General features: G+C 39.7%; 1 protein-coding gene across 1 annotated transcript in view; it reads right to left on the reverse strand.

Moving 5' to 3' along the window:
• Window positions 1-61: 61 nt before the first annotated feature.
• sacs (sacsin molecular chaperone) overlaps window positions 62-15,273 on the reverse strand; it is a 29,362-nt gene continuing 14,150 nt past the window's right edge. The window contains exon 10 of the mRNA XM_061046206.1: window positions 62-13,677. Within this exon, the coding sequence (XP_060902189.1) occupies window positions 2,126-13,677 (11,552 nt within the window). The 3' untranslated portion in view covers window positions 62-2,125. The remainder of the gene's footprint in view (window positions 13,678-15,273) is intronic.

Genomic DNA, 15,273 nt, shown 5'->3' on the forward strand with positions numbered 1-15,273 from the left:
TAGAGCCACTGCTGTCAATTACAATAATACACATTTTTAATTCAATATACTTTTTCTTAAGTAAGTACTTTCTGAAAGTATTTTTTTCATTGCAAACTTAAGACACTTGAAATAAGATATTTAAAGACTCATGCAAAATAACAACCAAAAAGTAACTTAAATCTTTATTACACTCTGTTAAAACCTTTATAAAGAGACATTTTTAAACAATAAAAACACACAATTTATTTAGGGGAATTTATTAGGCCTTACAATGGCACAGTGTAAATCAACATGTTTAATATACAAGGTTCTGTGTTGTCCTGGTTGATGTAAGAAACATGAAACAAAACAAAAAAAAAGAAGTTGCTTGCCAAACGTAGCGAGTTCCAGCCCTTTTCATGCCGCTAACTGCAACTGGTAGGTTTCAAACCTCAACATGTTGAAAAATGTCACTTTCAGCTGGTTTAAATTTGTTTAAAAAAAGAGTGAGAACCATCAGTCATTTCATCATCACAAATCCTGCAGCATTTCAGTGTTTGCTGACTTAATGATCCCCCATTTATCCACCCGTCTACAGATTTGAATGAAACTCAGGAAAAAAGAATGTTGTCGCCGAAAATCCATCATGGCTGACTTAGAGGGTCCAAGAGGCTTTTTTGTAAAGCACAATTAGCTGGACTTATGTCAATATGACTTACAGTGTGAGGGGCGTGGCCTTTCAAAAATGTTTTGTTTCCTTAACTACAGTGCCATTATCTGGCCAATTGTTTTCCTATTTCTTGGGAAGCTGATGCTATTGTGTTAATTTTTTCAGTTTTTCATTTTCATCTCACAGGAATTTGAGCCAGGGCATAGGACAAATAATAATAAATCGTCACAAAAATATAAGCCTAAAGCCTAAATAATGCAACAACAATGCCTTTAAGAACAAGGTAAGTGTGGGGTGACTGATAGCTTCAAGTCGCACATGGGGGTCCATCAATCTGTAGTTAGTGCAACAGAAGGTGCAGGGAACCACTCGTGGTCAATCACCACTCGTGTATGCCAGTAAATGGACCACAGATTTTTCTGTTGGGACATACTAACGAGGTTTGGGTAAATTCACACTTGAAGCTTCTACTATTGCATATTGGCAGACATGTTTTCTTTTGCTTTACTCCTGTGTTAGGTGCCTGTGGGTAATGCTGTCTTAATATTCATCTGTATATTCAACATGTGTCCAATGACATATGGCAATGGGAACCTGAGGTTTCCCCACACAACTGATTTGCAGAAAACAAGCAGGTCTTCTAGCTATGCTGTGTCCTGATATATTACTTTTCTTCCCCTTTGGTTTTATCGCATCTGCTTCTTCTTCTGGGGTTGTTGTTAAATAGCGGTTAGAAAACAATTACAAGCAATAATGCCACCTGGATGTGGATACTGCCATGTGTTATAGCCCTTCATCTCAATTCAGACGTATTTGTTGTATGACTGCATGCACAGAACCATGACAACCTGAATACATGTACCGTTACACCCCTAATGATTTCTGTAGGAATCAAATGTGTTCACATGACTCTGTAATGCTATAATGCAGCAGTTAAAATATAAAATAAATCCTGAGGAAAAAAAATGTTTTGAAAGTAAAAAAAAACAACATTTCAATCACTAAAAGATTGGCCCAAGTTGCTGGTGTGACTGAAGCACTTAAAAAAGGCTGTATGGCACTTCATGAAGAAGTGATTGACTTCACATGTTACAGAAAATGTACAGTCTTTGCAGAAATGAAATAACCCCTTAAAAAAAGAGACAAAAGTTTTTATTTTAAAAAATGACAGCTGTTGAAGTATTTGACATTAAACATTGATTAGACGTTGTTTTAACTGGGTCTGTGTGTTTGTGTGGCAAAACAAATTCAGTGTTTGAACTTTGACAAACAAAATATATATTATATATATATATATATATATATATATAGTGAGCCATACATTAATAAATTAACATTGGCCACAAAATCACCATTACTGGTAGAAACTGCATATATGCCATATGCAGCCAGCTAAAAAAAATAAACTTTTGTTGTATCGCACACAGCAAGGAATATCCTCTATTATCATCTGTTACACAGAGGATTTATTCATACTGTAGATTCAAGACATTATTATATTTTTTGCTGCACAAATGTTTCAAGCTTTATGATAATCCGTGCGGTACATTCCATCACTCTCATTGCCACCTCAGATGTGTATCTGTCATTGGGAATCTGTGGAAATGGCAAGAGATCTGGATAGCGAGTTCTTAGGCTGTCCACACCATATCCTTCCAGGATCTGAACATCTTTGGCAAGGCCTGTTAACTGGGAGTTATACTCTTCAACTTTTTGAGCCAGGGCAGTTGGTTTTACATCTTTATCTGACTTTCCTCTGACTGCATAGTCAGCAGCTATCAGGGCAAGCTTTGTTGCCAGGTAGCATTTAAAACAAACCCACTCATTGGCATTTTTATGAAGATCATTCCGAGCAGCAGAGTAGTTGGCTCTTGCTTGTCTAAGCCACCTCCGGGCTTCCACAGGGTTACCAACTGTCCTGAAAGTAGGAGGCACAAAGAAACGGTGAGAGTGCGAGGAACCTGCATAGCCTGTATAATGTTCCCTAAACTGCTGTCTTTCAGACTTGTGGTTCGTTGCTTCCTGGTTCCATGATGAATAAAACCTTTGAAATGAAAACTTCTCTGACTGGAAGCGGGATGATGGTGTTGAGTAGGATCTCCTTGAAGCCCTGTCTGTAGTTTGCTGATCAGCCACAGATTGTTTCTCCATCCTATTGATCTCAATCTGTAAGTGCTTGAAGACTTCAGTGGCAATGTCCAGATTTTCTGCATTTTTGTCTGGATGCCACTTGAGATACAATCGTCGGATTATTTTCTTTCTCTCCAACTCAGGAAGTTTCCAAGCTTGTTCAACCACTAAGGTCACTTCCTTCAAAATCTCAGGCACTGCAAGAAGCTTGATCTTTCTTGGTGACTGTTTTTGAGGGGGAGGTCTCAGATTTTCCTTACCAGTAAAAGGGGGAGGGGTCATTTGTAGACTTGAGGAACAACTGTTTGGACTTGAAGGAGTTGATGGGGCACTGGAGTCACGGACCTGGGTACCATCATCTTGTCGGGAGAATTTGTACAAGTCAAGGGAACTGACTATTTTGTACTCACTGTAACCAATGTCAATCTGGAAGCATTTTCCGAGGAAACTTGTATTTTCCTCCTCTTGTCTATCTACTTCTTGAACAATGATGGCATATGTATATGTAGGCTGGTAGGACCCATACATTTCTCCACCCTCAGAGTCCACAAGGTAACCTACATATTCTCCTGGATAAAATACATTCATAGGATCCATGAGGAGTGTGTGATGTATCTCAGCTGGTATTGGGGTTCCAGGAAGGGGAAGCTCAAGTTTTGAAGGCTCTGTTGAGTCGTACTTTACCCCAAGATTGTCCAACTTCTCAGAGATTCTGTATATGTCATTACAGCCAAGCATGGCAATCAGATAGGATGTATCAGAAATCAAATTGTCTGTGGCAGATTTCAGTGTCATTGCCAGTGCTAAAAGAAAATTAATGTCTTTGCTGTCTGAATGCTGAATGTAAAGGTGAATCACAGCTGTCCCATATCTCTTCAAGAAAGCAAGTGTTTCACTGCGGCTGTGTGGGATTGGACTAAATCCTTTCACTCTTAAAGTTGTTTGGAGTTTTTCAAAACAAGATACTTTTAAACCTTCACAAAGTGCTTTACAGAGACGTATGGCTTTTTCCTCGTTCACAAGGTATGCATTGTCATTCTCATGTTTCATTATTCTGATCAGTCCTGTGATAAACTGCTCTGATGACAGCAACAGCTGAAGGCGTCCTTGAAGTGAACAAAGAGCTCCAAACTGGCACATTTTCGGAGAATCCTCATCAAGTTGCTCTTCAAGAATGCTACTTAACAGTCTTGGCCTAAGTTTTTGTGGAAGTAGCATGATTAGCTTGGTGTGAAAGGAGTGATCTTTGCCCAGATAGCACTGGCTCATATCCACAAGCATCTGAACTCCAATGTTGCCATGAATTCTACTCTTGTAGTGTGGGGCATCATCAAATACCAAGCTACTAGATTTTGCTAACCTACCATCATGACTTGGCAGATAAAATGTTAAATCTCTTACATTTTCGAGATCTTTGCGAATCTCCACTGGATCATTATGGAGAGACTTAAACAACCCTGAAACAACCCTTTTTACTGTTCTCATTTCATTTGGGTCCAGCTGCTTGCCCTCTGAACTTCTGTAAATTCTCCAGAGTACTTCGACATACTGTTTAGTTGACACAACATCTTCTGTACCAAGAAGTTTGAACAGCTGATGAAAAGTACCAAGTTCTAGAGGTAATTTATACAGGTAGGGTTTGAAGTCAGATTCATTGTCTAAATTAATGACAACCTCCTCAGGTTTTAGCAGTTTCCAGCCATCTTCCACCATGACAAAAGACACCCCATGGAGCTGGTAACGGAAATCTCTTTTATCTGCACTGAGAAACTCGTAGGTGGACCTTAAAACTTTGTTTCTGGTTTTCACCATTTCATCATCTGGACTTGATATGTTGCAGATATTCTTGCAGTTGCTTATGACTTTTTCCAACATTGGGTCCAAGTTGACGCCTAATATGTTTAGTACTTGGTCAAGTTGTTCCTGTCCTGTCAGTGCACTTCCCTCCTGGTCCTTAATGCATAATGGTGTAGCTTTTTCAGGTAGAATTGGGCAAGATGTCCAAAGGAGATGAATGACATCTGTTTGCTTGAACTTTGGATTTACCTGAGACCCACTAAAACGAATCAGAGAAAGTGTGCCACTCATGTCTTGGTACTGCGAATGAAGCTTTATAAGCTCCTTTGGAGCTCTCTCTGGATACAGGAATGGTATCATTGAGAGCTCTTTAAGAAAAGTACCCTGAAACAGATCTGACCTCTCTTTGAAGATGTGGTTTAAGAGAACATCTACAATGGTTTGCACTTTTTCTTTGTTCCAGCCCTCTGTTTGGGATTTGATGCTGACCTCTTTTGCAAACTGTAGAACTTGCTGCTGTGAAACTACATTCTTGAGACCAATACTTCTCAGAAAGGTTGTCCATGAGGTCAGAAACAATGCCCCATTTTTGGGTTTTGACACTTGCTCAACTTTCTTAAAGAAGTCACTTGGTATGAATGATTTTGCAGGTAGCATTACTTCAAACACCTTCACTGTTTCATCATAGAAAAACTTGGCTGACCGGAGTCTGTTAGAGTAGTCATAGATGAAGCACAGTCCCTCCAACTTATCAAAAAACTGATCCTTCATCTCCCATGATTCTTCCATTGACAAAAATCTCTCTTTCAAGTAGATAATATGTTCAACTTTAGCATCATAGGAAAAACTCTCAAACTTTGGCAGGAGATGTCGAAGGTAGATTTCCAAGTCATCAATTGGAATGCAGCCAAGGAAGGTGTATAGATCTTTCAGCTGCTGATTGTCAGCAAGAAAGGAAGAGGAGACTGTATGAGCCCATTTTTCAATGTCTGCAGTCGGAATGCTTTTTGTGAGGACATAGTTTGCTCCGTAGTTTGCAATGCTGATGTATCTACCACTTACTGATTTAAAGCATGGTAGGAGTTTCAGCCTCTGTGTATCCTTTTGTGTGAGGTTAGCTAGATTGCAGTTGAAATACAACATTAGAGCCTCAAAGTCTTTGTCAGTCAAGTTTGCTGTTTTGAATGCAGATGTTTGAATCATATAGTCTAAAGCTTTTAGAACACTTGATGGATTTTCAATGTTTGCAGTTCGTTGAGCTAGAAAGGGAATAATGGGGTTATCTTTGACACATACTTTGTTCACTGCAAGCTGGATGCACCCTGCTTTCATCAGAGTGTGAAAGACTTTGTCATTTTGGGCATGAGGAAAAAGGGCTATGTTTATCAAACTCAGAGGTAAAAGTACATCTTGCTCAGGGACAACTATCCTTTCCCTTGTCATGAATTTAATTCCTGGTAGCAATGCCCAGTCTTTCAGAATATCAAGTACTGTGTCAAAACTGGGCTTGCCATCCGCCTGATCTTCCTTTACATCAATATTTTCACTGATGAAGTTCCACACATTCTTCAACCAAGATTCACTTGCAAAGGTGTCTCTCCATTTTACAGGGATCTTTGTTCGATACTCTCTTGGAAGAACTGACCCCAGTAAATCACCAAAGCAACTGATGTCAAAGTTTTTTGCAATTCCTTCCTTTAAAAGGATGTTGCTGTACTTAATGTACAACGTATTCATGAACAATTCTTTCCTTGATGAGATAAGCTCATGATGTATTGTCAGGAACTTTGGTCTCTTGGAATCAAACACCTGAAGCATATTGTCCATTGTTATCAACAGAGGCAAACCCTCAATTTTGACTTCATCCACTTCTATTTCTTTAAAGCAATAGTCAACTAGAAGTTTCAAGTTATGAACAAGCTTGTAGCTTGACTGTTGGAGACGGCAGGGGAGTTTTCCAATATTGCAAGATGTGTCTGGTGATGAGAAGGTTTGTATAAAGATGTGGACATCCTCTGGTGTCACAAAACAAACAGGTATCCCTGCATCTTTCAAACAGAAATAGAGATTTGCTGTCTCATCACAGCTGTAAACCAGGTTGAAACCAATGTCCAGAAGCAGGGTTTTCAATCTGTAAACATTTTCAGCCACAGACTTTCTTGAGGTGATGTTGTACTCTGTGTTTTTCAAGTGCTGAAGCTCATCTTGTAGCAGGTTGTCAAAAAAGGCTCTGTCCTTGTTTGCAGTCGATGTATTCACCCATGAAATGTAAACAACAGAGTGCATTTCAGAGTTGTCATACTGCACTGCTTTGACTACAGGAAGTAAGCGCTTCAGGTCAGCATGGATACAGTAGTAAACTGCTTTAACCAGACAATACCAATCAGGTTGTATATCAAGTCTGTTGACTGGGAAGAAGAACAGATACTTTCGCAATGTATCTTTAACCACATGTAGTGGTGTTCCTTGTAGAATGGTTAGAGTGGAATCAGGACCTGGGAAGTATCGATGCTTAAGCTGTATCAGCAATTCCACACAGGCAGGGGCTATCAATGATGTCATCAAATTGTTATTCCAGTCACTCCTGACTCCCACTCCATTGTCGTCTCTCCATAGGTTTCTTCTAGCAGAGTCTAATGCAAAATGGCCATTTACGTGAAACGGTAAACCAGTCTCCAGTGAGAGGGGCAAAAAGCAGAAAGCTCTGTGTGCTTTTTTGTAGTTTTGGCTTACACATGCAGCTACGCCTCCACGTGGAAAAAGAGTTATGTCTAAATTTTTGTGAGCTGATATCACACTTTTTGAGACGCTTTCAATGTTCGGGAAGCCGGATCGGTTGCACACCATCCATGTTGTCATATTTCCATCAGTGTCTTCCATATCCATTGTGTAGGTTATCTGTTGGACTGGGATTGCAGTGAGCTGCTTCTTTTTAGTCACACTATCAACAACTGAGGCATGAAACTGTTTACGTTTAAGCCGATCACCATCTGTAATTTTGGCTGTTACAGAATAGAGTACTTTTAGTTCTCCAGATACATTATCAATTTCACAGATTGATATTTTCTCCATGTGGTTGAGGAACATTAAAAGCTCTGCCCCATCATTTTTTAACTTATCCAGAAGGTTTTGCACCATTCTGTCTGATGCAGGGACAGAATTGATCTCTGATGTCTTTGCCATCTCTGTGGAGCGGATGGGAAAGCGGAACATTGTGCTGTGTTCTAACTTGAAATGACTGCCCAAGTAAAGATTTAGTACGTCTGAAAACTGAGATCTGAAGTCAGAGTCTAAGTCTTTAAACATTCTCCCAGGACTCACAGATGTAGCCCCAGGTGCATACTGTGCATGTGGGTCAAAGATGCATAGAATGTCATTGTTTGAAATGAAAGACGGGCAATCAGTGATGTGATAAACAGAGTTGAATCCTATGCCATACTGACCTGTTTTTCCAGGATTGGCCTCTTTTGTTCCTCTTCCAAGGTTTTGTATACCTCTGACATCATCCTCTGTGAAAGGTTGGTTGTTGTATACACAAAGGGCAGGGCCTTGCATTGGGATCCATTTGTCATCAAATATTCTGTCAGTTGGGTGTGTCCTTGAATCAAAAACAAAGTAGATTTCAGTTGCTTTTGCATCATCTGCATTTTGCAGCAGCTCTTTTAGCATTTCTTTTTCTGATGGATAAGCATTCAGAATGCTTTTTATCCTGCTCGTGAGTTTTTCTTTCTGTCCAAACTCACTCCCAAGCGGAGTGAAGCAGACATTTGAGGCGTATCTCTCCAAGGCTTTGTGGCGTTTTGGGACCGCTCCTAATTTCACAGCTACCTCTCTTGGAATGTCTCCATGACAGTATTTAACAGACGAGTCTTTGACTTTGATCCAAGGACAGTCATTGTAGCATAGTGATTTTGATGGCTGCAATGTCAGTTTGGAGTCCGGTAAAAGAATCCCGCCATAATTTTCTTTGCAGTATTCTTGGTTCTTTTCTCGTATTAAACTCCATATTCCTTCACTTATAATTCTGCGGCACAACTGAAAACTCTCCTCTTTTAGTGAGTTTTGGCCACATTCTTGCTTCACAGTCTCAAGAACTGCAGAGAAATCCTCAACAGTGTACTTTGGCTGTACCCCAACATTTTCAAAGAGTTCACGGCAGCTGTTTCTGTATTTGTTAGGGAGTTGATAAAGATGTGGAGCTGCATCAAAATTCAGGTGGAAAGCAACTTTGGGAGGATTGACATATGTGTTTTCCACCAAGATGGAATTGAACGCTTTTAGTTCCTCAGATATTTGTCCTTTTGCCTTCTCATCCTGTAGCATTTCCTCATGAAGAAACTTGTAACAGGCATTTGTTATGTTCTCCTGATACAGTGTGATACCATCAAATGATTTAGACAGTTTCTTAAGTTGACTGATAACCAGTCCAACTGATGGCTTCCTTATTAGACCAAGACATTCTTTCACAGCCAGTGACATTGAACCACAACCTTTGAAAGATGGGGAATTTTCATTCAAGATTGGCTTCATCAGACACACTGTGTCCTGGTGTTCCGTTGTGAAGAGTTCTCCAGAGGAGAACAGTGTTGTTGGAGAAAAGTCATTCCCATGCCATGGGAGTGAGAAGCCTGCAGGTCTTGTCAGGAAAGGAAGGAACTTGATGTCCTTTAGCTTCTCTGAAAGTTTAGCTGCTCCTAAATCTCTCATTTTCAGTTTCTCATCAATTAGACTCAGTATTAAACTGCTACGAAAGCATGCAGCTGTGTGGTCGCTATCATTAAGATCAATAACAGATTGAGCACGTTCAATAAGGTCCTCCCATGACAGATCATCTTTTACCATGCCCAACTCCACAAGCTTCACTAAACAAACAGGGTTGACATAGTCCTTAGAAGTCCCTTCAGGAAATCTTCCATCATCAGTGTTGTAGAGTTTAGCAACTCTCCCCTCTGGATGAATGAGCCGGGAAGGCAAAACCAGATCTTTATTGGGACCAGAGCATGGGATACAAGGAGTATCCCTGAGAATTGATGCAAAATCTTCAAGTTTCTCATTCAAGACATAATGCATCAGGGGATCACGGAGATCTTTCTCTATTTCTTGGATGTGAGGGAAAAATACATCTGAAAAGAACTGCTTCTCTGTGAGAGTGTTTTCCATTAACTTCCCTTTACATCCAGCATCGTCAAATCCATCCTTCACCCAGTCAGGCAGCTCAACAGCACAAAGCTTTTGTGAGCCACTCTTCTTTAGGTATTTCAAGAATATCTTGAAAGCAGCAGGCCCAATATCTGCCCTACATAGTAAGGCATCATCAAGGAATCTGACGTATTTGATGGACACCCAGAGTTTGCTGTCTGAGAAAACCTTTGCATGCTCACTGTCACCCCCTTTTGCTATTTCTTGGTAGACACCCTGGCTGATCAGTGTGAAGTCATCATGCACTTGACTTGGATCTGGCCATGCTGCATAATAACTGTAGTTGAGCAGTTCTCCACTTTCAGCCATTGAACGTAGCATTGTGAGTGCTGCTAAATATGCTTGGACAATGACATGTCTCATGAACACAGAATTCCATTGTCCTTTGGTGTCAGTCTTCCAGATCTCTTTTCGGTTCGATGTCACCGCAAAACAGCCATTGATGTGGACTGGAAGACCTGTTTTGATTCTAAGAGGTAAGTAACAAAAAACCTCTCCGATTGGTGTTGCAGTGGTCTTTACTGTCCATTTATGATCCTCTTCCTCTGCAAGCAGAACAGCAACTCCTCCACAAGGCACAAGTCCAAGTCTTACGCCACTGTCACTGAGGGAAAACTTTAGGGCCTCAGTTACATCCATGCATGAGCAAATGAGCCAGTTGGTAACATCTACTGCCTTTTGGGGCATTTCATCTGTAAGTCTTCTTGTCTGAACACCTTTTGCAGCCATCTCAAAGTACTGGTTAGGATCTTCCTCTGAACCTCTGAACAGTGGAGAGTGAAGATCAACAATACGTTTGAACACATTGTGAAACTCCTCCACCAACACACGTATGATACAGCCAGACTTGGGAACATCTGCAGGTACCTTATTGGTGCTTGAAACTTTTTTCATAACCTTTGCAGCTGATTTAAGGATACTCAGAGGTCCATATGAGACCTTAGTTGACCATACACTTTTGTTGATGGTGACCACATCTTGTGCTCCTGCTGGATTTTGTTCCTCACATTTCAGGTATTTTAAGACCATACTGCCCACATGCTGTGTAAACAGAATGAACCTATGGCCACATATGCTGAACTCATCAACCAGGGAATAGATGTCTGTGGTGTTGTAGTACAGACAACTGATTTCACTCACTGATGCTTCCTGCTCTGTTCTAAATGGAAGTCTGAACAGTGTGCCATTGTATTTGTATGGGGAGTCCTGAGCTAGAGGAAGCTGGCAGTTAAATACATTAATGAAAGGTTTGAACTGGTTAGGGAATTTCCTCAGCCTCTTCTGTTGTTTGCTCCAGTTGATTTTGATCCCTGGATTAGACTTATCTCTGATGTGCTTGCTGATGTGATTGATGTTTGGATCAAACATTATCATAAATTCTCTGCTCATTATGATGGGAATATCAGTGATGTGATAAACTGAGTTAAACCCCAATCCAAACTTGCCAACCTTGTCTGCTTCACATCTCTTCACTGATCCACCCAACCGTGTAATGTTCAGAAAGTCATTGTCTGAGAATACAGAGTTGTTATAAGACCATAAGCAGGGCCCATGACAAATAATCATTCCAGGATCAAGAAGATTCTCTCTGATTCCAGTGTTTTTTCTCATGTCAATGAGAAAGCTACACTCTGTTGCACATGCATCATCAGCATTCTGGAGTAGCTCTTTAAAAATGTCTGCTACAGATGGATATTCTTCCAATATGTTCTTTATTCTGACTGTTAGTGGTTCTCTTTGGCCTGACTGTTCAAAACCAAGATTCTCTGGGTTTATTAACCTGGTGCTCAAACATGGCACATTCAACCACTCTGCAGTTTTCATTGGGATGTCATCATGGACTAATATAATGGGCTCTGATGCATCTTCAAGTAGGTCATTCAAATCATCAACCTTGATGTCACAGTAGGTGCATTCATGGATAGGCTTCATCACTAGTTTGCTTGTGTCTTTGTAAGAAAGAATCGGCACATACATGTTAATGTCTACAGGTATCTGACTGTTGTATAGCCATCTTAATATGTTGATTAAAAGGAGGATATCATGCTTGCTTCCCTGGTTGGTGATCCCTACTTCACATATTTTCTGTATTGTGCTAATGACTTCAAACACATGGCTTGGGACAACCTCTTCAACCGATCCACAGAACTTGAAAAGTTTGTGAAACTTTCTTATTGTCTTTGGCAGGGAGTAGAGGTAGGGCTGCAAGTCAAGATCAGTGAGGGGTTTTAGGACCGTCTTGCCAGGTGATGAGAATGTCTTTCCTGTCCAAACCCAATCAAAAGGCAATGATTTCATTGCTTCTCTAGCATCCTCAAGATGAGCCTGCATGAAACCATAAATGTCAAACAAGATCTGCTGGAATTGATACCAATCCTCAGTGGTGAATGCTTGAGATTTATGCCAATCAATCACTGCTTTCAGGTGCTGTAAAACTTGATCCACCTGTGGCTCTGCAGATAGTTTCAGTGCCTTTTTCATGCCTGTAGATGTGTGTTCAACCAAAGCTACTGATGAACCCACAAGCACTGCATGGGATATGTCACACATTTCAGACAAAGAGCTGATTTTGACAGTATCTCCAACCCAGGCAAGGGATTTAGGGTATGTTAGAGGTCTTTCTCTGCAGACAGGTACCCATTTAAGTTTAAACAATGATGCCTGTGCACCTGCTGATTTTACCAGCTTGGTTTGTCTGTTAAGAATTTGGAGGAGTGTTTTTGCTTTTTTGATTATCAAGTCCCATTCAGGTTCCTTGCAACTTTGTAACTCCTCTATTTTCAATCCCACTTTGAGCACATCTTTTTCACTAAGCTGTACTTCATTTCGAAGTCCCAGTTGTCTAAGTGAATAAAGAATATCAGGTGAAGACCTGAATGTACTTGTGGGAAACCTGGTTTTCTCTTCCATGTAGAACAGATTTTGCAGAATCTCCAGCTCAGGATCAAAAAGATCCGAGGCTTTGACTAGCTTTCCACAAGGCAACTGAATGAATTTAAGTGAAGAAAGCCATCCAACAACAGACACATTTTCATTTTTTAGAAAAGCTAGATGTGCAAGTGCCCAAAGCATGATTTGGGTTATTTCATCTGTTGTGTAAAACCCCCTATCAATATCTTGAATGATAATCTTCAAACATTCCGTTGTTTTAATTTGTTCCACATTGAGAATCTTGATGAGGCGAATTGATTCCTCATCACAGCAAGAGACAAGATTCAGAGATAATTTCACATCTGGTGGATACTTAGCTCTATGATGTAAAGCCCTAGCTCCTCTCAACGATGTAAATGTTGTGGTACCTTCAGAGCAGGTCCCAACTTTCTCAAAGATGGCAAGCTCAAGCAGGGTATGCTTTTCCCTCTCAGAAATGTCAGACAGTCCTGCAAGAAAACCTCTGAGCACAATCTTCTCTTTGACAGACAAAGAAGAGACTTGGCTGGATAACCGCTGTATTGACCATCTATCCATAATTTTCAGAAGGATACCAGGAGAGGAAGGGTGAATGTAGTTTTTAAGCAAAGGATGCTGCAAACATGAATCAAGCTTTTTTATCACAACTACTCCCAGCTTTTCCATGATATCAATTAGACTTCCAGAAAGCAGTGTCTCTTCCTCATCAGCAACAACTATTGGGGATGGAGTTTTGAGGCGAAGAAGCTTTACCTTGTCCAAACTTTCCTCAAGTGGCACAAGTGGAATCAAAGGCATGTCTTCAAAAGTGCTTAGGTCATCAGAAAAATGTATATAGAGATGCTTCCATATCATCTTAAGCCAGGAAACTGTAGGCTGCTTCATCTGTACATTTCTAGGTTCCCATTGGACAATGAAGTCCCTTGTTGGCCATGCTGTTGAAAGGATCTCCTTGATTAGTCGAGCTGATCGTTCAGGGTTCAGTAATTGTAGTTGAGTGCAGGGTCGTCCTGTTTAAAACACAAGGAATATTTTATTATTCAGTATTAGACAAGTTGAATTAAATTCAAACAAATTTATTTAACCCTCTTGGGCAATTGGTTTGGAGCAGCTTGTATAATAAAAAAACACAGCTGTCAAACAATTAAATGTTTTAATCGCAATTAATTGCGAAATTGCAATCGCATTTTTAATACCATGTTTGAAATTCCATGATTTCTCATTTTGTAAATAAAAATTGTTAGGCTTTTAATTTGAAGTTCTGATGGTCTTAAACTGAGATTAATTTAATTCAATCATGCTTTTATTTTGAAATAAAGTAAGGACCTTCTGGCAGATCGAAGGTTATGACATTAACTTAACCACGTAAAAACAAACTTGTTACGGAACAAAAATAAATGAAAACAGCCAAATGGAAAGGTAAAAAACTGAGCTGTCTGGAATTTGCAGCTTCACCTCAAGTATTTTAATTGAGAGCCCCCTGGCGGCGGATTTGACATACTGTGCATTTAACATCACATGTCCAGAGGAAGCTAAAATACTTTCAGCCTTTCTGAGGCTGGTTACAATAGAAATTCAAATCTCTTTGTTAACGCCAATAATCAGGTTTAACAATGCTGTTCAGACTGTTTCTGTCCTTAACTGAGAGGCTGTAAAACCAGCAGAGATCTTACAATCTCAACATTTCCATTATGAATGATGCACTCTATGGCTGCCTCTCTCTTGCATCTAAAATAAAAGACAATTCTTTTAGACACTTTCAAGTCTAAAAAGACTTGAAAATCACACAACTTTTAGTAACTGAATGTTAACTATCAGAGCTGTAAAAAATAAGTTTGTTGCAGCACAATATAGAAATTAAGGAGATATTTTCTCAAATATGACCAAATACATAGGCAACAGGCACATTCTCAGGATAGATGTCATGTCAGGTCAACTGCACAACATAATTGGTTAACAGCCTTACTTCCCAGAAATCAACATAAAAGCTTCCTATATAAATGTGGGTTAAATCTGGGCTTTCACTTATTTTCACTTTCATGAAGATTAGATTTTTTGAATTTTTTTAAAAACTGGCCCATCAGTCCAGAAATAGCTTAGGTATTTGTATGGAGCTATTAGTGTTGCAATATTGTATGAGTAGTTGCAAAAATAAATCCACACATGCAAACACAAACTGTAAAAGAATCCACAAATGCATCCAGAGATTCACAAATGTACACAGATACACAAATGCATACACAAATATTTTCACAAATCCACAAATGGTTTCACAGACACACAAATGCATTAACAAATTTGTACACAGATCACCAAATGTATACACATACAAAGGTCCACATATGTGTAACCAGATCTGCAAATATGGAATTTGTAAATGGGCATATATTTATTAACATCTAAAAAGAGATATGCCTTGTGTGTATTTTTATTTCCCAGAGTAAAAAGACTCAGCTCCTTATTTTGACGGCTTAAAGTGCATTGTCTAAAGCCACTGCACAAAGTGATACAGAGTGTGTAAACTACCTTTTGATAATTAAACTCCCTTTCATCATTTTCACGCAGGCTGGTCTCGAAGTCGTTCATTTACAAGGATGCGGGGATGC

This window comes from Labrus mixtus, chromosome 9, assembly GCF_963584025.1.
Source record: "Labrus mixtus chromosome 9, fLabMix1.1, whole genome shotgun sequence".
Lineage (NCBI taxonomy): Eukaryota > Metazoa > Chordata > Actinopteri > Labriformes > Labridae > Labrus > Labrus mixtus.